Source organism: Spodoptera frugiperda, chromosome 25 (genome assembly GCF_023101765.2).
Source record: "Spodoptera frugiperda isolate SF20-4 chromosome 25, AGI-APGP_CSIRO_Sfru_2.0, whole genome shotgun sequence".
Lineage (NCBI taxonomy): Eukaryota > Metazoa > Arthropoda > Insecta > Lepidoptera > Noctuidae > Spodoptera > Spodoptera frugiperda.
The window spans coordinates 3,678,903-3,702,402 of record NC_064236.1 but is presented as its reverse complement, the minus strand read 5'-3'; the positions used below and the strand labels follow the sequence as shown (position 1 = coordinate 3,702,402).

Genomic DNA, 23,500 nt, shown 5'->3' with positions numbered 1-23,500 from the left:
ATTATTTGGAAAATTATGTGTAGGTACGTAGGTACGATAATTATTATTTTAACTCGAAACAAAATGAGCGTCGTTTTGCTCGGAAATATATAATAAATTTCTTAATTACCTTAAAAGTATTGAAACGACAGACTGACAGATCAAATTAAACTGTTGACATGACGTCATAATATTTTTTGACATGTTTTCCAATTTCCACCTGTTATCGCTATGTAAAAACACTTTTGACATGAACTGACACGCTTTGTAGTGGAGAAGCTCAAGTGGGATTTCGGGATTTAAAAAAAAAAAATTATTTGGATTTCTAAAGCGCGATCAAAATAAAAATTCAAACATTGTGTACATAAAATAATATAAGTATATACATTTTGTCATAAAACAATATGGATCTGAAATACGTTGAGCAGCAGACCAACATGAAATATAGGCTAGTTTCCTACGATTCATAGTCAATAGTTTTTTTAAACGTCAAGTACGATATTTTCTATTAATTTTGTATGAAATAGTGCGTTATGACTTTATCAGATTTTTACGTCAAATAGCTTATTTGACTGAAAAAGCTGGAAGAAACTACCCGATTGTAAGCATTATGGGTACCTACTCAGTTTTATTAGATACAGGTGAGGTGATTACAATCAATCAAATAAAAAAGGATTTTTGATGTGTGATCACACAGTAACGCAGAAGAGAAATAATAGGGTGATTTTCTACCACTTCTCGGTTCATTACAGCTACTTATACTTCGTAAACAGACAGATTAAGAACACTCCAGAACAAACATACCTAATGCTTAGTAATATCATCAAATATATCTGACTTAACCTCAGTGAATCCGTTAGATGCTCATTAAAGATGAACATACATACGCATTAGCGTGCTTATCTACCAGAGATGTGCTAGGCTACGTTGCTGTGGTTGCGTTTGGCTTCCACCAATCATATTCATTAGTACACATAGCTTAGCACTGGTGTAAACGGACTGAGTTATGTTATGTTTTTATATGGAAAGATGCGTGCTATGGATGTATGCTATGGATGACTTCCGTACTATTGATACGTCGCATACAAATATTCCTCTGGAACAGCTGGGTGCAGGTCGCTTCCAACGAGTCTATCTGGAAGTCATTGGGTAGGCCTATGTTCAGCAGTGGAAGTTTTGTGGTAGATATGATGATGATGATGATGAGTATTCCTCGCACATCTACTTTGAGGCGGTCATCTTTATAACACATCTTACCCGCACAGCTACATAGCTTAGTATCGGTGGAAACGGTAACATAATTTCACAGCTTAGCATCTTCATAGCATAGTTAGTTACTTAGCACATCTTCGGTGGAAAATCACCCTTATTACCCTATCTAATATGTATGCATCAGATGCTGAATACCTTAGGTAGTTGTGGTGTACACCACTTATCCTGTCTTAGGGCTAATTACACTAATGCGTATATAATCCCTAAAATGTATGATGACAGCAGTGCAGTCGGCCAAGACGAGTCAAGCGAGGTTAGGTAAAAGTTATACTACCTACCTTTTCTCGAAAAGTTTCGTTGTTTTTTTCGAACCCTTATAGAGTTTTTGATGTATCAGATAGATCATATTCTCAGGATATGATGTCAATAAAAGACTAAATAAGCATACAGTCTCAATTGACGAGCTACATTAGTAACCATCATTACTCTTCCCGCGGGTGTCCTATGACCAAGTTTTTACTTATTTAACAGAGACCGGACAGTAGCTCTCTCTAGTAACCCTGAAATATTTAAACCACGATCTCCCACCCACTCATGAAACGCGGGGATTATGAAAAACCTCCTTTTATGAAGAGGATGCCTAAAATCTAGCTGCAGATTGTTACAGATATTTAACATACTATTTTTTATGTTATAAGCCGGTAAACGACCAGGCGAATGATGGTAAGCAATCGCCACCGCCCATAGACACCCGAAGCACCAGAGTCGTTACTAGTGCGCTACCGACCTTTTGGGGGTCAGAAATTAAAGGGTTAATGGAGAATCGAAGATTGGGAACCGGGGGATAATTGGACCTCCGGTAACCTCATTCACACAACGCAAGCGTTGTTTCACGTCGGTTTTCTGTGAGGACGTGGAATCACTCCGGTCTCTCCCACACTTAAATACGATCCCACACTATTACATATCTACCTATACGAACATGATACAAAGCAAGATTGAGCATTTATGTAACCTAGCTTAAGACAAAGCTTGTCTTGTTTGACTTGCGTCGCCATATCCAGATTGATTGTGGTTTCCTTGCAAATAGCTAGTTGGTCGGCTCTCAAAGCTGATGGAAGTGGTCTGTCTACGTTCTAACCTCGTTTGTTCCGCCAAGTGCCTGTTGCTCCCACCACCGAAACAAGATTACGAGCCGTGACTTCTGTATATATTTTTAAAAGTAGATTTGAACATTTTCTTGTAACACCAGTATTTCAGACAAGATTTTATTTTAATTTCATGTAAAATTAAGTTTATTATTTTTGTCTGTGAATTTTGTTTTTCAACGCAGTAAGTTTTCAGAGAACTTTGTTTAATTAAGTGTTAGAGATAATACGGTTGTTTGGTCTTATCACTGTTACTCTGACCGAGTTTGTGGGTTTTGATGCAATTTAGAGAAGCTATATGTAGATTTTGGACTCATATTTACTGCAATCGCAATAGAGGTAAAGATCAAACTCGTATATTTTAAACTGTAGGTAAGTATTAATACGGATACCTACTTGTTTATGTGAATTTTAATTGGTAAATTTTTTACCACAGTATATATTAGGGATACTTATATACCACAAAGGAGATAGATCAAAATTACCCCATATCCTATAACAACGTGACATATATCTCAAAAAAAAAAGATAAAAATGTATAAAAACTACTAACTATGAAAAACCTGCTATAAAAATAGTACAGGCGCTGTTATAAAAACAAGGTGTCCCTGCGGGTTTTCGTATACCTCTAATTTTTATTTTAACAAACCTTTGATTATACACAGAGTCCCTATGGATGGATATACTTTAATAATACGATTTTTAATTATTGTATATATAATCTAATTCAACAAGCCGATGTCCCTGTGGATACTATGATATTTATTGTGGACTAGTTTCTGCTGCGGCTTCGCCGGTCCCGCGGGATGAAAAGTGTCTTATGTGTTATTCCAGACCATAATCCACCCCTGTTTCAAATTTTAACCCGATCCCTTCAGCCATTCTAACATGGTTGTGTTACAAACATATACACAATCTCACATACATTCGTATGTAAGATTGTAGTATGTCTTTTTTACAACATATTCATTTCACCTATGTACTCACAGTTTTATATTATGGTACACATAATAGTCTTAGTTTTTCATTATAAACTTATATCATTATCGTCGTAAGGAACAATAACTAACATACACATGTAAGCATATTTTATTTCTTTCTCTCTCGCCTCACCCAAGATGTGAGAAGTCATTGAATGGCGCAAAAAATATACTATTCTAATTATACAGAATTCTCCGGTTCCTATTCATTAATTTTATTTATTCATAATTCTTTATGAAACTTGGAGACACTACACAACATCACTAACCGAAGTTCCGAAATTACTTCCAAACATAGTTACAACTTCATCAGGTATGTTGACTAATTTGAAGGCCCTCAATTTGAGCACTCAAATGACTTGAAACACTCTATAAATTATCGTCGAGTCAACACCCAATTTAATCAATATTGTTCAAGGATTGTGTACACACGTAAAATCATTCCACCCTTTTGACAACTTCGAAAACGTGTGAAGGCCATACACGTTTTGTTTTCGACAAGTGTCAAGTACATACACATACATTTACATTTATAGCACATATTATTGAATACTTTGAACAAAATGTTATGTATAAGGTGTACAAAAAATATCTTGAGTTTCTTGCTCATTCTTCTCCATAGGAATCTACATTTTGGAACGAGCAAATAGCTTCACTGGAGGACTGACCGACAGATAAACATTTTGTTTTCTTTATATTGTAATATTTACTTTGACATTTAAAATAAATAAATTTGACTTTTATCTGCCACGACTTTGATAGGAGGTAATGTTGTGTTTGAAGTTTGAATAATAAAGAAATTTCGTAGCTCGGACCAGTTAATTCTATTTGAGAACATAAATTAGTTAAATAAACATTGATTTTAGTCTGTATAAAGTGGTTCACAAATAGGCACAATGCGTCGCTTTGTCCATGAAAAAAAAGAAGTGACAAAGACAGTGAAAGAGATAGCTCTTTCATAACAAACTCATACGTAGTCTCTTTTGTATGAAAAAAAATCTCAAAGTCAATCATTTATATTCACTATTGTCATCTTCTAACACAACACTACCTCTCATCAAAGCCGTGGCAGATACTTTTAGAACACCTTATACATTATATAAAATATGTTGTATAATACGTTGTATAATAATATGCGAAAATTCATTCAAGCGTACGTGTACCGGTTAATTGGGCACTTGAAGATATATATTTACTCCCTTCCTAATCTTTTTTCGTATTGTTGAATTGGTTTTCAACCAAATCCCTTTGCAAACCATTGGTGCGGTAACATCACGGTTATCTGTATGACATGCATGACATGACAATAGGGATCAACTTTATATCGACTAGCCCGATTCGATTCGCATTTGATCCCGATCCAAAAGGCGATTTAATGATATTGGTCGTAAATTTAACAACGGACCTTGAACTGTTTAGAACCTTTTCATTTCTTTCAAGCGGAAATATGGGTTAGTGTAAGTAAGTTTAACAAATAAGGGCCTCAGAATGCAGCGAAATGGTTCCAGTAAATTATGTTTTTGTTTTTGAGGTTGGAAATCATACAATGACTTCTTTTGTCTTGGAGGAGACGAGAAGGAGTGTTAGACTCCTACTGACTAAAAACCACACCATTCCTACTCCTGCTTTTCAAGCTGGAACCCCGATAATCAGTCCGCAGCCGCTAGGCAGTCCGCAGAGTAAATGATAGTACGGCAGTGTTTGCTTCGCGCTCGTCTTGGCTACTACACTACCGTGCCTCCAGATTTTATTACAAAACGTGAATGCACATTCAACCTTGAAGTTTAAACCATTTATCAGAAACAAACGGGCAACGTACGCGTGGCCGATACAAATGAATTAATTATGAAAACACTGTTTTAAACTAGAATTCGTAGCAAGGCGATAAAATTTCAAACATTTATAATTGCCATCGGATAATGTCACAATAACTAACTGCCTGGATATAAATTAGGGTGATTAATCATTGACTGCCTCATTGGTCGAGTGGTCGCAAATTGCAACTGCCGGGCAAGGGGTCTCGGATCCGATTCCCATGTCGGGCAAAGTATTCCTGGGACCATCTGATTCTTTTAAACTGTGATCTTCTACTTGCCTGCAAAGAATAGAGATTATGGACCCATCTTCACAACCCATGCTAACCAAACCCACTTCTAGCATGGAGAAAGTCTGAGCATTAATCACCACGCTTGCTGCAGTTTGACGATTTCAAACTTATAATTAAACACTATAAGGCCAGGTTTCTTCGATGTTTCCTTCACTATTTGTCAGTGGAGTCTAAATAATCTTGTAGAAAGTAAATATAACTCAACACATTGGTGCTTGCCATTGGTAGGTTTCGAAATGACTCGCTCATGCATGAGGAGCTGGGTCTTAAGCTTCCAGGCCACTACGACCCGGAGCTGCGAACTACCTAGCGGGTTTACCGGGGCTCCGGCTCGATAAGCAGGAGTAGGAACGGGGTGGTTTTTAGTCAGTAAGAGTCTGACACTCCCTCCCGCCTCGCCCAAGGCGGGAGAAGTCGTTTGATGAATTTCCCTCCTCAAAAAAAGGCCACTACGACATCACACCCATCTCACAATCACATCAAATTAAGCATTAGCCTAATTTTCGTCTGGACAACTCTCTTGACAGTCTTGGATATTAAGCCAAGCCAAGAGCTGACGATGATATGTCATTAAAATAAACGGAGTCGCTTTCACATTTACTAGACCCATTTGGCTAAAGACGCAAACGTCGTCTAGAGAACAGTATGTTCGACCCGTTAACTTAATATAATTTAATGTTTATATCCACTAAGCACGAGCCCGAAGTGGGACCATTAAGCATGATTTTATGAAGCCAACACTTGCCACTTATCGCGTGACCCTGCCACCTTATAGGAAACTAAACATTTCCATTGTGTTTACCCACTCAGTCAGTATTGTTTATTTTTTCCATTAATTCGTCACTCTGATTTCAATGAAGGTTCATATTTTATTTATTATTTATTTGGACTACCAGTAGTTGTTACGTTAGGACTTGTATCTAAATACTAATGTTATAATTAATTTAAATACACAACATTGTAAGGTGTCACAACATGCACTGTAAGACAATATAACGATGACACTTTTGTCAGTTAATAAGATAACACAAAATAAGACACATACAAACAAAACAATATAACATATATGGAAAATTATACATAATTAAGATAATCAAAAGTAAAAATAAAACAATTAATGTAATAGTACCTATATAATGTAAGTAATCATCAGGTCGGTTAATTCCCATATTAGTGAGGTTACCGGAGGCCAAATCCCTCTCTCTATCCCCAATGAACAAATCCCCGATCGTTAAATCTCTAACCTCCAAAAGGTTGGTAACGTACTTTTAACTCCTCTGGTGTTGAGGATTTGTTACTTTATGGTCTGTCCAACATTTCTTGCCTACTTATGGTGCTCCCACACAGCAGTTATATAACGTTATACATTGTGTAACATTTATAACAGCATGTAACATACTCTACAACCACTGTTATAATTTGTTTAAACACAAATGTTATTGTTACACATTGTTGTATAACGTTATGTAACCGTTGTGTGGGAGCACCATAACGGACTCGCGAGTTTATTTATTTATTGCACTTTTTTGAGGGGAGACAATCATCCTAATGTCTTATCCCGCCTTGGGCGAGGCGAGAGGGAGTGTCAGACTCTTACTGACTAAAAACCACCCCGTTCCTACTCCTACTGTTTTATACCAACTTGTCGCTAGTATACCAAGCACGTTGCTTCCGCACGCTTATGACTTAGATTTTACACTCTGCCTACCCTCATAGGAGATAGGCGTGATGTTACATGCGTATTTTTTATGTATACACAGAATATATAATTTTTCAGATGAAGTCAACCGACAGACGGTTGAAGGCCTTAACGAGGATATTTGGTTTAATGAAGGAAATTATAACTTCTAGATTTGAAACAAAAGCGTAGCGTTATCAAGGGACTCCTAAACTTGTACGCGTTACTGCCTATGTATGGTCACAGCTTTGTTTCAACTGTCATACATTTAAACAGTGTTTTTCCTTGTACATTACCGCTGATTTTGACTTTTAACTTTGAAAACAATTATATTTATTGTTTCCAACACTAACTGTCTAAAGTCATGTTTTTTTTTAAATTAATAATGGAAGTTTTTTTTAATTGGAATAGGGAGAATGACGTAGTCCTTATGGTAGGTAATGAAAAAATAATATTAGACACGACATTGTTTATTTTGTCATGAGATACCATTATACATATAGATAAAGCGAATAAAGTTTAGGAGTGGGAGCAAATATGTACGCCATTTCTACATATAACATCTACCGAGAACTGCAATTCTTGAAATTGATACATCTTCCAATTCGTGTCTAATATTTTAAAATAATCTACAAAATGGACATTAAAATAAAATAATAGTCATCTACCCTATTGTGTAAGGGTCGTAGAAGGAACACTGTAGTTTCTGCCAACCCTCATGGGACCAAGCCGTGTGTTTGTGTATGTATGTGAATATGTATTAAGGAAACAATAATGTGATAGTATGTTTACATAATTTACTACACCTTAGAGTATTGCCTGTTGCCTGCTATCTCCTTAGCCAAATTGAAACTGTTTGTTTAATGTGTACCTACAGATGCGTCAGTTATTTGGTATACTGGTAAGGTAAAATAAACATTGTTCCAGTACAGAAACTTCCGGAGCTGCGGACTACCTAGCGGGTTTACCGAGGCTACGGTTCTAAAAGCAGGAGTAGGAACAGGGTGGTTTTTAGTCAGTAAGTGTCTAACACTCTCCTCGCCTCGCTTAGGGCGGGAGAAGTAATTGGATAATATTCGCGCCTTTAAAAAAAATGAGATCTTTGTTGGCTACTGAGGAAACCGCAGGAAGCTGGCGGGTTTATCCCTAATAGCCTCAAAATCCATCTTAGAAGGCTGGTGTTAGGCGGGGGGATCAAGGAGGCCTGATGCACAAGGTTCTCTTTAAAACGGCACGTATAGTATGGTTTCTGTTTCTGGAGCCCTAACCATTGGTAGCTTGGACTATGCCCCCGTAACTGGTCGACTCCTATTTTTATATTAAAAAATGTAGTTTTAGATGAGTTTACATAAATATGTGGAAATAATTAATAAATCTAAAAATTACCTAGTATTTAATTATAAGAGCATATCAATGAGAAAAGTACCCAGAAGCCTTAGAAGGCAGCATTGTTACGAATATTTTCTTTAAGAATTATCATTTATTTCACTTGAAAGCTTATCTATTTTTATTAAAAAAAAAAGCTGCAAACGTGGCGTTTTTAAAGTCATAATGAATTATTTTACCTCTTCCGGCGAGGTAATATTTTATTCACGCGATGTAGAGAAAGAGTTGAGTTTTTAAATATATTTTCATTAACTTAAGCGTGGGAGGATTGTGGATGGGTATAAAATGAGCTTACACTTAATATTAGAGCCTAGCTCATTATATTATATTTTATACGAATGCACTGCGCTCTGACTGGGCAAAAGGCTTCCGTGCATCGTATCACGGGTTAGACTACCATGCGACAACAACTCTTTGAGTGATCCACAAATTATTGTTCCGCGTTTGAGTGGCATATGTGTGTGAAATTGTATGTTTGAAATTATATGTACCCACGACATAGGAGATATCCTACTACTTACTACTACTAGTACTTCTACTACTTCCGCGCGGTTTCACTTACTCTTCACGACTCCTATTAATCGTAGCATGATGTTTTATAGCCTATAACCTCCCTGGATAAATGAACAATCCAATACAAAAATAATTACTTATTCAATTTCGATCAGAAGTTCCGGAGATTATTGCGTTCTAACAAACAAACAAACTCTTCAGCTTAATATAATAAGAACCTATAAGATTACCTACTGCACAATTTCATAACAGTGCAAAACTTTCGCAAAATCTGCATTTATAACCTTTTTCCCGATAATGCTGAGAAAGGGACTCAAGCACCGAAGAGTGAATAACAATAATTATAATAAGCAAAATAAGTAATTTAGGGTCCACCGTATTAACGTAGCTACATTTCCTTCATAATATTTATCTAAGCCAGGGTAGATAAGGGTCATATTATTTGAATAGGTCGTGTTCACACAACGGATCGTATCACATCTAGGGCTGACTCTCCAGAGAATTTCCAACACTAACGAAGTCCATTCTTATCTGTTATCATAACAAACTACCAGAAATTGTGAGGACACCCCACAATTTCTGGTAGTTTGTTTAAACTAATATTGTCGGTTGAGTGATAGTAAATAGTATTTTTGGGCACGAAGTTGCAGATTGGATATGTTTAAGTGAAATTTCCTGATTGACAATTTATTTGATAAGCAGGTTAGATAATAAACCCTGAAGAGCTGACCAATGGGTGTATAGGACCTGGTCTCGTAAAAATCATACTATGGTCTTCATCTCCGACATGAAACTGTGGACTGCCTAGCGGACCGGGACTCCAGCTCAAAAAGCAGGAGTAGGAACGGGGTGATTTTTAGTCAGTAAGAGTCTGACACTCTGTCTTGTCTCGCATCGCCCAAGGCGGGAGAAGATACCAAATGGTCCCCCCCCCGCCCCCTTAAAAAATATCTTCATCTATAAAAGAGGGTTTACCATAATGTCCCCGCTTGACAGGTGGTTTCAGACCGCAGTTTAAAAGGTTCAGGTTGGTCCAAAAGCCTGATAACCGTATAATATAGAATTTTATGAATATAACTTCTTGTCACTACCAGTTAAGACCAAAAACTTCTGATAACTACTTACTGCTACTGCCTTTATTCAACTAACAGAATTTTAAGCATCACTGGCGCTGACGTCTGCCGAAAACAAAAGCGAAAGCTGACTGCTCCGATTTTCAAGGCATTCAAGTCTTAAGTTTATGCAAGTCAGAATAAGTTTGACTGTTCTTAGAATGTAACAATGTTCTTCTAGGCTAGCCGTCTATCCAGCTACTTGAAGCCTGGGTAAACTCAGACAACTTAAATATCAAGTTTAATAAGTAGTGAACAGATTTACATCTACGGGTTAACCAGCTTGTTCAGTCCATGTTACCGGTTTGTTAAGTCACTAAGTTTTTAACTCTGTTAAATTAACTCCCAACTGTTTCCCCCCTTTTTGTTTAACCCACTTCTGTAACTGTGCAGCAAGATTGTTAAAACATTAATCTAAAGAGCTAATAAGCATTGTTATTTATGATTGATGCTTTAGAATAGTGAAATATTACTTCAGTCTTTCCATTTTCCAAGCCTCAATGTCTCCATTTTTAAATTGTTACTTAATCAAAGCATAAAGAATTGTAACCTCAACGCCACTAGTCCCCGCGTCTTTAGTCTGCGCGCCGACGCGCATCGCCGGGGCGAAACTCCACTGCCGCGCCAGATTAGTGCGTGGCGGGACGAGCTCCGGCGCGATCTCATGGCGGAATGGCGGCAACGATGTCGCAACCGAGGGCTGGGCTCGCTGTCATTGCAGCGATAAGTCCCCTCTTTGAGGAGTGGCTTAGAGACGCCACGGCGTCCTCACCTACCGCCTGACGCAGGTGCTTACCGGACATGGAAGTTTCGGTAGGTTCCTGTTTCTGATTGGGCGGGAGGAAACGCCCGGGTGTCATCACTGCGAGGACCGTCCGGAGGACACAGTGGAACATACGGTGGCGCTGTGCCCTGCAAGCACCGCCGTGTCCTCAGGGATGTAACGGCGACCTCTCGCGTCCGGCATTGGTACAAGCCATGGTGCGGAGCGATGCCGTCTCCTCCTTCTGCGAAGCAGTCATGCTAGCTAAGGAGGAGGCGGGGCGCGTGAGAGAACGAACCTCCTCACGCCCCAGCCGTCGCGAGAGACACTCCGGGCGTCGGGGATCGCACGACGATCTCCGGCCACCGTAAGTGCGGGCCTGCGGACGGCGAGCAAGGGTAGCTCGCCGCCCGACCGACCGACCCGTGCGTGCGGCGCGTTCCGCGCGCGCCTCAAAGAGCCATCAGACCACCACAGATGGGGCCCAGTAGGGCTGATGCCTGATCCGGAGCTGCGGACTACCTACCGTGGTTTTTAGTCAGTAAGAGTCAGACACTCCCAAAAGTCATAAGATGATTTTCCTCCTCAAAAAAAAAAAAAAAAAAACGCCACTAGTCCTAATATTGGAGAACAAGAGGATATATGTAGGTATGTACTTATACTAGGTTCATCCATATATAATTATGTATGTATATTTGTGTATCTTTCACGCAAAAACTATTGACAGCATAGACATTTGGCACAAACCCTGAAAGAACCCATAGACTTATAGAAAGCAGAAGTAGAAACGGGGTGGCCTTTAGTTAGTAAGAGTCTGATACCTCGCCTCGCCCAGGATGGGAGAAGCCATGGGATGATTTACCCCCTCAAAATAATAAAAAAATGCCTATCCCTTTAGTTACCTATCAACAAGCATGGTATTATTTTATGTAAATGTATAAAACAATATTATTCAAATAGATATGTACATTTTTATGTATCTATATTATAATCATAAAAGGCTTAGAGTGCATGTCCTACTTAATATTCGTAAAGTGAAAAGATTATTAAATTTGTAACTTTCAAAGAGCCCATACCTTAGGTAGGTATTATATACTTTGAGTAAAAGTAAGTAAAAAATTCTCATCAAAACGTAATGTTTTTGTATCACAAAGGCAAACGTGTCATAAAAATATGTTTTCAAGACTGTCTTTGCTTTCCCAATTTGTGCAACGTCACGCCTTTTATCGCCGAAGGAGTAGGCAGAGCTGTACATTACGACACTTAATGCCGCTATATAATGTACACCCACTTTTCACCATTTCTATTATAAGCCCTATGTAACAGGGGGTGTGCCTATTGCCATATACCGGGCACAATTCTAGACTCTGTGCTACTACTGAGATATTTTCGAAAAATCGAAAAAAGCCAAGTAAGTAATACTTTCCCCGATCCGGGAATTAAACCCGAGACCCCTTCTCCGGCAGTCGCACTTGTGACCACTCGGCAGTCCCAATTATGATAGGGTCATAATATTATACAAATTGACGTGTAGACCATAAATTCGTAGACCATACCGTTTAAACCATTAATAGTTATTTGTATTTTGTTTTATTTGTTAGAAGTTATTATTGTTGTTTTAAAAGCACTGGGTGATATTGTCTATAAGAGACATTCCTTTAATAAATTAAAAAACAAAGACTGTCTTATTAGTCGTTTCCGTGAGGTCAATTCGTGGTCCAGGCTGAGTATTACATCCAGAATGGCGGACAACGTAACAGGTTACCGAAGCTCCGGCCCAAAGCAAGAGAAGGAACGGGGTGGTTTTTAGTCAGTAAGAGTCTGACACTCCCTCTCGCCTCATCTCTAATTGAATGATACACCCCCCTCAAAAAAAGAAAATGAAAAGGCTGAGTATTATTAAGTTAGGAATCTCGAATTGAGCTCGGTATCTGGATACATAGTTCCAACTCTAATTACATGAGAAACATAGCATAAACAGTGAAAAGTGTACGTTAGGTGTGATAAAACCGCTGTACAATATTTATCGGATTGTGATACTGCGACAGACCGGTAGAACCATCGTTTTATGAAACGAACCCATAGTCGAAAGATTTTGACCGTCAAAATAATTTTGAAACAATAATCCCACTTAACATTACTTTTTAAATTCACATTCGAATCAAATAATAATAATGAACGTTCATAATAAAGAATAAAAATACATTTACTTCTGTTGAATTTCTTAACAAAGGGAGAAATCATAAAAATTACATTGAAGTCGTTTTGAATTTAACTCGAGTAATGAAAGTACAAAGAAAGTAATTTACATTCATTTTATATTACAAACTACTTGTTTTTTTTTTAAATTGGTATCTGACGTTTCCACAAAAGAAATAATCTGTTACAAGACGGTTATAAAGAAACTGATTAAATTCTAAGTAGCTTAGGTCCAGGGCTTATGAAAATCCTTTAGGCCTTAGACTATTGTTTTCTTGAACAAGCTCTAGGTACGAGGTAGCTACAGTTATGTAAAAGCCATCGACGTCTTAGGTTGTTTTTCCGCCAGTGATATGCTATGCACGCACAACAACGTATTCTGTGGATGCGTTCGGCTTCCATCAATCATATTCATTGGTACACGTAGCATAGCACTGGTGGAAACGGACTCAGTTGAGCTATGTTTTATATACATGGTATACTCGAGCTGCACATCTTCTTTGCATGGCTACATAGCTTAGTATCAGTGGAAACGGTCACATAGTTTCACAGTTCAGTTATTACATCTTCGTAGCGTAGCTACGTAGCACATCTCTGGCGGAAATGCGCCTTAGTTGTACGGCCATGTGTTCTATTGTTTTTATGTGTCACGACTCATCACCAACAGCCTATAAGTGGCCACTGCTGACCAAAGACCTCCTCTCGCATGAAGAAGGTATGACCTTTAATCACCACGCTTGCTCAATGAGGGTTGGCGATTTCAAACTTATAATTTTTATTAAAAAATATAAGCTCAGGTTTCCTCAAGATGTTTTCCTTCACCGTTAGTCAGTGGTGTCTAAATATGCTTAGAAAGCATATAAAACTCGAAAAATGTCATATTCGTACATTGCCGTTAGTACGCTTTGACCCCGCACCCTCATGCAAGTGTCTTAAAAGGCAAGAGTCAGTCACGATGCAACAAGTCAATCAATGAAATAGGTTATAAAAAATCTCATTGGCCTCACGGGAAACTCGATCTAAAACAGAAATTACCTCTCGCCTATTTCCCGAAGGGATAGCTACATTTTGCACTTACTATCCAGTTTAATATTCGTTAGACGTAATAAGTTTTGTTCCACTCCTTAAAATCAATAACTCTTAAACCATCTCTTAACCAAAAATGTACTTAACGTGACACAACACCTAAACTAACCGCTTGCTTGTACTATTAAGTGTCTACCTCATCTTAGCTTAGGGATTCTATAAAATTTGGGAGGGATTGTTGAAAATGGGAATAACATTCCATCTTTAGCTTCGTCCATGTGGACAAAAGAATTAGGAACCCTATATCATTTCTCTTCAGTCCTAATCTAAATATATAAAACCCAAAGACTGACTGACGTAGTATGTATCAGCGCACAACCCAAACCACTGGACAAATTGGGTCGAAATTTGGCATACAAGTAGATGTTATAACATAGGTGTCCGTTAAGAAAGGGTTTTAATTCTACTTCCAAAGGGATAAAATACGGGATGAAAGTTTGTATGAAACTTTGTCAATTTTAAACCGATCGGGCTTAGACCCTACATGGTATACAGCTAGTATGACGTAGGCATCCCCTAAGAAAGGTATTTGATAAATTACATTAACAATAATACTTCTCCACGCGAGCGAAACTGTGGGCAAAAGCTAGTAATAGCATATAATCACTTGAGGAAGACTTGAGTGAGGATTTCTGAGTTGATAACTACAACATAAGAGGGACAGGAGGAAATCGTAGTATTAATGTTGCAGATTAGTTTTAGTAGAACCTTCTGGTCTGGTCTCTGTGAATATGTAATCCTTTGACTGCCAACTGTCACTGCACCCGCAGGAAGAATAGAGAGGGTCTAGAACAGTGATTACAAAAATGTATCTAACGAACTTGTCTTTAACCCTAGTTCGATCCCCTAATCAGTCAAATTAGCTTTTTGTTTGTCGACCCAGAATTTCCCTTAGTAGCACCTACTAATTAATCTTAAATTGTGTTTCAGCTGAAAATTCGCTCCTACCAACCCTTTTCGAGAAAATACGTGTAATGACCAAGACATTACTCTTCAGGCGAATAAACTACCGCAGCTAAATTGTGTCTCAGCGAAGGTTTTTAACACGAAAATCTTGTCTCAGTACAGGTTAGAGGCTACCGTAATAAACTAAGGAGTGGCTACAGTATCTTTATAAATTATTTCAGAGGCCCTTATTGCGGAGGGATTCACCAACGGTTTATAACACGATTCTTGACGAACATACGTGAGCTAGCTTCTAAAATCTATATTTCGCATCTTCTAAAAATCTCCTTGACCCCCTCCCTATGTCAGGAAAAATAGATTTCATTCAAACTGGACTTGTACAGGAAAACAAAGGAATACCGCAATTTCTATGGCGTTTCAACGCCGACGACCTTCAACGTTTCATGCTAATAATGTGGTAAAAATAATTTTGCCTTTGTACCTCACATTGCATTAGCGTAATTAAAACCAGGCTGATGATTAAAAATAATTTATTAAACACGTAATTTTACAGTATAAAAGTAAGTACAGTACAAAAAATAAGTTTACAAAGTAAAACAATAAAACAAATCTTAACATAATTAAAAGAAAATAAGATTGTAACAAAATTAACAAACAAAAATATAAAAAAATAACTTCAAACCATAAAAAATAATTTAAACCCAATATTAGATACTTACCTCTGAAGTCGAGCCGCGCAAACTTCTCATATTTACACTTTAATACTTTAAACCGATTTAATTTGACGACGAGCGCCATGGTGGTAGATTTTATAAACCACGAGCAGAACGGAGCTCACAGGGAGCCCAGGGAAAATTTGAAACCCGGGGCCATTCAAAATGAATGGCCCGTTGGCGGTAAAAGCAACGCTACCGACCAGGTGCGACGGAACTTTCTCGCGACAATCGAGACGCTAGGACACGACCGGCTCGGGCCGCTGTCGCCGATGGAATGGCGAGGCTTGCTGAAGGGCGGGAGGATATTCAAACCTCCCTCGTCCCGCCAAAGCCTGCACCTCAGGCCTCGCCTGTACCGTGTTTCAATAAGCCCAACACAGGTGCTGGAACCAATACGGCCTACAACACAAGCATTAAATATTTATAAGAGCGTCATATTTTTACAACATTTGTTTTCTGAATAATGGGTGACATGAATTACAATGACATTCGCGTCTGATACCTGCAATAAACAATTCTTATTGTCCAAAACGCGTTATTGAATGTATTATAAGTATATTTTGTTAGATTAAACGCTCGTACTTTTACGGGTTGAAGTACAAATTAGGCGCGTGTACATCCTGCTCTGATTGCTTTTTTAGGGTTACTTACTGTTTGTTTAATTAAAATATACACGAGGGAATTAATTTTACAAATTATATCTTTATCTGACAGTTTATTTTTTAGGATTTCAATCCCGTAAACTTTTTTGTTTAAGGTTTCAAATGTCTGACTTTTAAAAAGCTGACGCATGGTAGTAATGACAACTGCCGAGTGGCAACAGGTTTGATTCTTTTTCAGAAGATTTAAAACGCTTACTCTAAGCGGGTTTGCGATTTTAAACTTATAGTTAGAAATTATAAGCCTAGGTTTTCTCACGATGTTTTCAGTGGTGTCCAAACATGCTTTAGAAAGTACATATTATTATGGGAAATCGTCACATTGGTACTTGCCATTGGTTGGATTCGCCGCAGCACCCTCATACATGAGAGGGGGGCGTCTTAGACCCCAAGGCCATCAGAACCGATTCCTATCTTTCTAACTGGCAATGTAGACTGTTAACGGCGTTTAAATTGTATTTAATATCTATGTAAAACCTGCGTTTTTAAATAACGACTTGCTATTTAGAAAACTAGGGGTGCTTTGCAGCGGTCTGCCCTGCGTGGGCTGAACACCGCCGTGCCCTCAGGGAAGTGATCGGCGACGGCGACCTCTCGCGTCCGGCTTTGGTACAGGCCATGGTGCGGAGCGAGGGGGACTGGCATGCCGTCTCCTCCTTCTGCGAAGCAGTTATGCTAGCTAAGGAGGAGGCGGGACGCTGAGGGAACGAACTTTCTCACGCCCCAGCCGGCGCGAAAACACTCCGGGCGTCGGGGATCGCGTGACGATCTCCGGCCACCGTAAGTGCGGGTCTGCGGATGGCGAGCAAGGGTAGCTCGCCGCCCGACCAGAACCAGACCCGTGCGTGCGGCGCGTTGCGTTCCGCGCGCGCCTCAAAGAGCCATCAGACCACCACAGATGGGGCCCAGTAGGGCTGATGCTTAATCTGGAGCTGCGGACTACCTAGCGGGTTTACCGGGGCTCCGGCTCGACAAGCAGGAGTAGGAACGGGGTGGTTTTTAGTCAGTAAGAGTCTGACACTCCCTCTCGCTTTGCCCTGGCGAGAGAAGTCATTGGATGATTTTCCCCCTGAAAAAAAAGGGGTGCTTTGCAATACAACGACTGAACAACTAGCCGAATTGGGTAGTTATTCAGTCGTATCCTCGGTCAAAAATAGATTATTACAACTTTTCAATACAATAAAATATTCAAAAATAATCACACTCTCATTCATAAATTTGATGAACTACTTAATTTTCGATTATTTCTAGCTAAATTTCTAGAAATAAGTCTGCTATTTGACGTCAAAATTTGATGACGTCATAATAGAGTATTTCATACAAAGTTCATAGAAAATATCGTTTTTGACGTTTCGAAAAAAGTATTGAATTTGAGTAGGAAACTAGCCTATGGAATACGGCATATGGCTGACTCAAAAGCCACCAAAATGTTTTCGGCTATCTATGCTCCTATCTATACTAATATTATAAAGCTGAAGAGTTTGTTTGATTGTTTGTTTGTTTGTTTGTTTGAACGCGCTAATCTCCGGAACTACTGGTCCGATTTGAATAATTCTTTTTGTGTTGGATAGTCCATTTATCGAGGAAGGCTATAGGCTATAAAACATCACGCTATAACTATTAGGAGCTAAGAAATAAAGGAAAATGTGGACAAAACGGGGTAAATTATTAATTCTTGAGGGCTTCCGTTGCGTGCGCTGCGAAAATGGTTCAAGATACGAAAATTATATGTATGAAAGAATTATTCCTCTTAAAATGATCTAAAAAAAAGTCCGCGACAGTATATGTCTATCTTTTCGGATTAACTTACTAGAATCGTTTTTATGGTAATCAAACTGGGTCGAAATTAATGCATTATTTGTTAAGAGTTGTATTAACGAAAAAATATTAATCTTTATCAAAATAAATGTGTTGTTCATTAACGGCGCGTTCTAAACTACCGATCGGTAAATTTGCTTACGAGCCGTAGAATTTTGACATAAGCTCCATACAAAATGTGTCAAAATTCTACGGCTCGTAGGCATATCTACCGATCCGTAGTTTATTGGAATGCGCCGTAAGAGTATTTAATTGTGAACAAAATTGTCTTTGACATCACTAAGCTTCAATAAATATCTTAGAAGATATTACAATTTTAAAATAACTCCGATATAAAATTCACCCGCGCCGCATGATGTGCGAAACACGACGCTGCCAGGAGGAGAGGCATTGTTTGCGAACGACGCGGAGCCTGGTGTAACTATACTTAAAAAAATTATAGTCTTACTAACGAAGTAAAACGTTTTTTGACCATCGAAAGCGTTTGTTTACAGCGTAGAATGGCAAAAAAGCGGTTTACCACACGCCCACATTTTATTGTGGCTGTCTAACAAAGTACAACCAGATTCTACGTATAGTGAAAAATCCAATTCTTCAATTTATTGTCATAAAAATATGGTCCTTAAGGATTTCATAACCTTGCGTCACCATGTATGAAAGAAAACATTTGTTCTAGAAAGTACTCTTTCTTTTTTTTTTGAGGGGGGAAAATCATCCGTTTGCTACTCCTGCCTTGGGTGAAGCGAGAAGGAGTGTAAAAATCACCCCGTTCTGATTTGAGACGGAGCCCCGGTATCTCATATATCTTTTACGTTGTCTGCAGCACCGGATCGGGCATCAGCCCTATTGGGTCCCATCTGTAGTGGTCTGGCTCTTTGAGGCGCGCACAGAACGCGACGCACGGTACGCACGGGTCTGGTTTTGATCGGGCGACGAGCTACTCTTACTCGCCGTCCGCAGACCCGCGCTTACGGTGGCCGGGGATCGTCACACGATCCTCGACGCCCGGAGTGTCTTCTGCGGCGGCTGGGGCGTGATGAGGATCGTTCCCTCACGCGCTCCGCCTCCTCCTTAGCTAGGATGACTGCTTCGCAGAAGGGGGAGACGGCGTCCCTTTCCCCCTCGCTCCGCACCTTGGCCTGAACTAGAGCCGGACGTGAGAGGTTACCGTCGCCATTCATATCCCTAAGGACATGGCGATGCTCAGCACATGCAATGCACACCGCCACTGTATGCTCCACCATATCTTCCGGGCGGTCCTCGCAATGACGACACCCAGACGAAACGCCCGGGTGTTTCCTCCCGCCGAATTCAAAACAGGTACCAACCGAAACTTCCGTGTCCAGTAAGTACCTGCGTCAGGCGGTAGGTGAGGACGCCGTGACGCCTCTTAAGCCACTCTTCAAAGAGGGGACTTACCACTGCTATAACGCGTATGTAGCGAGCCCATCTATAAAGTACCCTAGGAATTTTATTTCTGAAACACAAACCGGGGTGGCGGTTACCCAACCTATAGGCGCAAGTATCCGGAAAACAGTGGAAACACATATAGTATAGAAATGAGTGTGGATTGTTCCTTATAATCATAATCCAGTGCTATCACGAATTTTCATTGCACAAATTAACCGTGGGTAACAGCTATAATTTATGAAGCTGAGAAAGTTGTTTGCAAAAATAAATATAATGCCTAAAATAACTATTCCACGCGGACGAAGTCGCGGGCACAGCTAGTTCGTCAATAAAATGTATAGTTACAAGTTTTAATTCGCGCGGTTATAATTATATTGTTTTCTCATTGAGAGTCCCTCTCCTGATTTTCAAGGTTGATAAAACTGATGGTGCTGCCAAATTCTTTAAGAAGAATGCCCATTTTGACTGCACGGTTGGTGCGGTGGCTGGGCAACTGGTTGCCGCGCAACGGGTAGCGGGTTCGATTCCCGCACGGAGCAACTCTTTGTGTGATCCACAAATTGTTGTTTCGGGTCTGGGTGTTATGTGCATGTGAACTTGTATGTTTGTAAACGCACCCACGACACAGGAGAAAATCCTAATGTAGGGCAACGTTTTTAAAAAAAAAAAAATACTATGGGAGTTTGACTATGATTGCGTCTTAATGAAATCAACACCAAATATAGGTAATCAAGTTTAGATCATGTAGTAAAAATATTATTACACAATAGCGTTGCAGATTCGAGAAATTTTAATTTTAAGTAAGTATTTTTAGGTTATGTCGCCTATTGTTATAATGGTGTACATTTACGATACCACTATTTTTCTATTCTTGATACCGAACTCTTTTACTATCATGGTCTGAAAAAGCTCGTGTTGCACCAGATACCATGGATAATGAATATTGCTGAAAATTCTTTCTACATGAGGAAAACAATCTAGGAGTTGAATTCGCACTTAATCACAACAATAACAAACACCTGAAAGCTACGTTAAATCTTCTCTCTTACAAATGCTGTTACATTAGCAATGAAAGATAATTCAACTCAGCATTATAACAATTGATAATATTTTAATCGTAAAAACTAAAATTCAGGTATTTTCCGAAATACTGAGACGACTGAAACGCTCATGATGACAATATTGACAACTAGGGCTGGCAACAACTGAACCAAATATGTTGATACCTATTTTAAATTGGAACACATAATTGAATCGATTACAAATGCTTTATCTATTAAATATACCTACTTAGTCTGGCCATAAATACTGTTACACTTAAAAATAAAAAAATATTACATTTGAATTTCGAATCTGCCATTTTTATACGATTGTTAATTGGTGGTTAATTGTGTTTTCTCATTTTGGCGCCAATACATTGTACAATATTTTGCGATATTAAAATGGAGTGGGGTGATAAAGAGAAGTGAATCGCTGTGATTGCATTGCACAAAGTAGGTATGGAGCCAAATGCAATTTTTAAAACTGTCCATATTAGGAAAATGTTTGTGTACCGGGCTATTAATAGGTACAATGAGACTTCCTCTGTTTGCCTACCCTTTCCCCTGGACGTTTCCAAAAAGGAATAGCGACGGGGAGGTTTTCTGCATGCACCCCAAATATAAAATATAGATACGTTATATTGAGTAAAGAAAGTGATTAGGTCTGAAAAACTAATAACTGAGTCTTAGTCTACAAGTAACTAAGAATTATTGTATTGATTTTTATAGTATCCTCTAACTACTTGAAATAAATCGAATCAAAAACGATAAATCCATATTTAATTAAATCGGTGTCTTTCGGAGCGAATCCCCATCCTTAATGACAATTTAGATGTCATTTCAATGGTTGATTCGCTTCCATGCCGGCTTTGGTGTCAGTTAAGTAACTTTTATCTAACATACTAACAAATGCCATGTGTTTTTTTTTGCTACATATAATTTCATACATAAAATAAACGATAACATTTTAATGAATAAATTATATATATTCAAATATAAATTATACAATGTGATAGGGGTGGGACTCCTAACCCGTTAAGGCTGAGTACTACATCTAATTTTATCGACAAAAAAAATAATATGGGGGGTTGAACCTCTAATTGAAAATATTGAAAAATAGTGATTTTTTCGGTAAAAATAATTCACAAATGATTTTTTTTCTCACCAAAACATTATCAAACATATGAAAAAAGTAATGAATTAGTTAGCCAAGGTTATTAGCTACCGTTTGTTGTTTTTTTTTGTTTCTACGACGAATACAACCTTTGATATCAAAAAAAGTTTAGCGAAGTGTAGCCATAATTTTTAGGGGGAGGGGATTCGACCCCTTCGACCCCCGACTTTTGTCGATAAAATTAGATGTAGTACTCAGCCTTAACGGGTTAGAAGTCTCACCCCTATCACATTGTATATATTCCCAAAAACCACAAAGCTTTCTGGAGATACATAAAAGATAAACGCCGCGGAGAATCTTGCATACCAGCTGACATATGTATATGAACGATAAGGTAGTTAGCAGTGGTCCAGATATCGCTAACCTTTTTGCTGATCAATTCGTCACTGTTTTCAGTCAAAACCCAACCACTACTTATAATAATACTTTTAATCGATTCCCTGGTACCGTTTCAGCCATAAGCACTATTAAGTTTACAGAAAATCAAATTCTTAACAAACTTAAGCTAATAGATGCATCAAAGGGTGCTGGGCCAGATTCCATACCACCATTATTTGTAAAACGCTGTTGCCGTGAGCTCACCTTACCGTTGCAAATTATCTATAATTCTTCCCTTGCCGAAGGAATCTTCCCTGACGCATGGAAATGCGCAAGAATTGTCCCGGCTTTTAAAAAAGGAGATCCTGCAAATGTAAAGAACTACCGCCCTACTTCTATATTATTATGTTTTTCAAAGATCTTTGAGTCTCTTGTTTGTCCAATCATTACTCGTCACATAGACAAAATTATCTCACCAAGTCAACATGGCCTTAAAGCTGGTCGTAGCGTAGAGCCAAACCTTGTCGAGTTTGTCTCTGATGTGACGTTAGCTCTTGACAATCGCTTGGAGGTTTTTGCAAAGATCTTTGACAAGGTTGAGGTGTCTGATCAACTTTGTCTGGTTTGCGTCTTAATCGCGTATTACTCGCTGACTCACATTTGTTTGAGACAAAATTATGGTCACTTTTTGTCAACTATGGGAGCGAAGAAATAGAGGAAAATGTGGACTTTAAAGCTTCCGTTGCGTCGCTGCGAAAATGGTTCAAGATACGAAAATTATATGTATGAAAGAATTATTCCTCTTAAAATGATCTAAAAAAGTAGATATGTCTACAAATCAAACTGGGTCGAAATTAATGCTTGTTAAGAGTTTGTCTCTTTATGTGACGAAACTCTTGACAATTTTGTCTTTGACATCATAAACTTCAATAAACATCTTAGAAGCTTTTAAAATAACTCCGATATAAAATTCACCCGCGCCGCATGGAGGAGGAGAGGCATTGGATGCTATACGTCTACACGGACTTTAGCAGCGCATTCGACAAGGTTGAATACAATGGTGTGACTGATCAACTATTGGTCTGGTTTGCGTCTTATCTATCGCGTAGATCACAGATTCTTGTTGTTAATGGCTATGAATCCTACCCATACTATGCTGACTCAGGAGTTCCCCAGGGTTCTCATCTTGCTCCAGTCCTGTTTATACTTTTCATTAATGATATCAGTGACCAAATCCACCACTGTAAATACCTGCTATTTGCCGACGATCTCAAAATACCCTCAAAAAACCATAAC

The 23,500-nt window shown here is 38.7% G+C and overlaps 1 protein-coding gene across 5 annotated transcripts in view; it reads right to left on the bottom strand.

The window, feature by feature from the left end:
• LOC118273290 (otoferlin) overlaps positions 1-16,063 on the bottom strand; it is a 194,821-nt gene extending 178,758 nt beyond the window's left edge. For 3 of the 5 annotated variants that reach the window (XM_035590223.2, XM_050704329.1, XM_050704331.1), the window contains exon 1: positions 15,789-16,062. In XM_035590223.2, the coding sequence (XP_035446116.2) occupies positions 15,789-15,867 (79 nt within the window). In that variant the 5' untranslated portion in view covers positions 15,868-16,062. Of the gene's footprint in view, positions 1-15,788 lie in introns of all 5 variants that reach the window. The other 2 variants (XM_050704330.1, XM_050704328.1) reach the window with 1 other exon arrangement.
• Between the last annotated feature and the right edge of the window lie 7,437 nt (positions 16,064-23,500).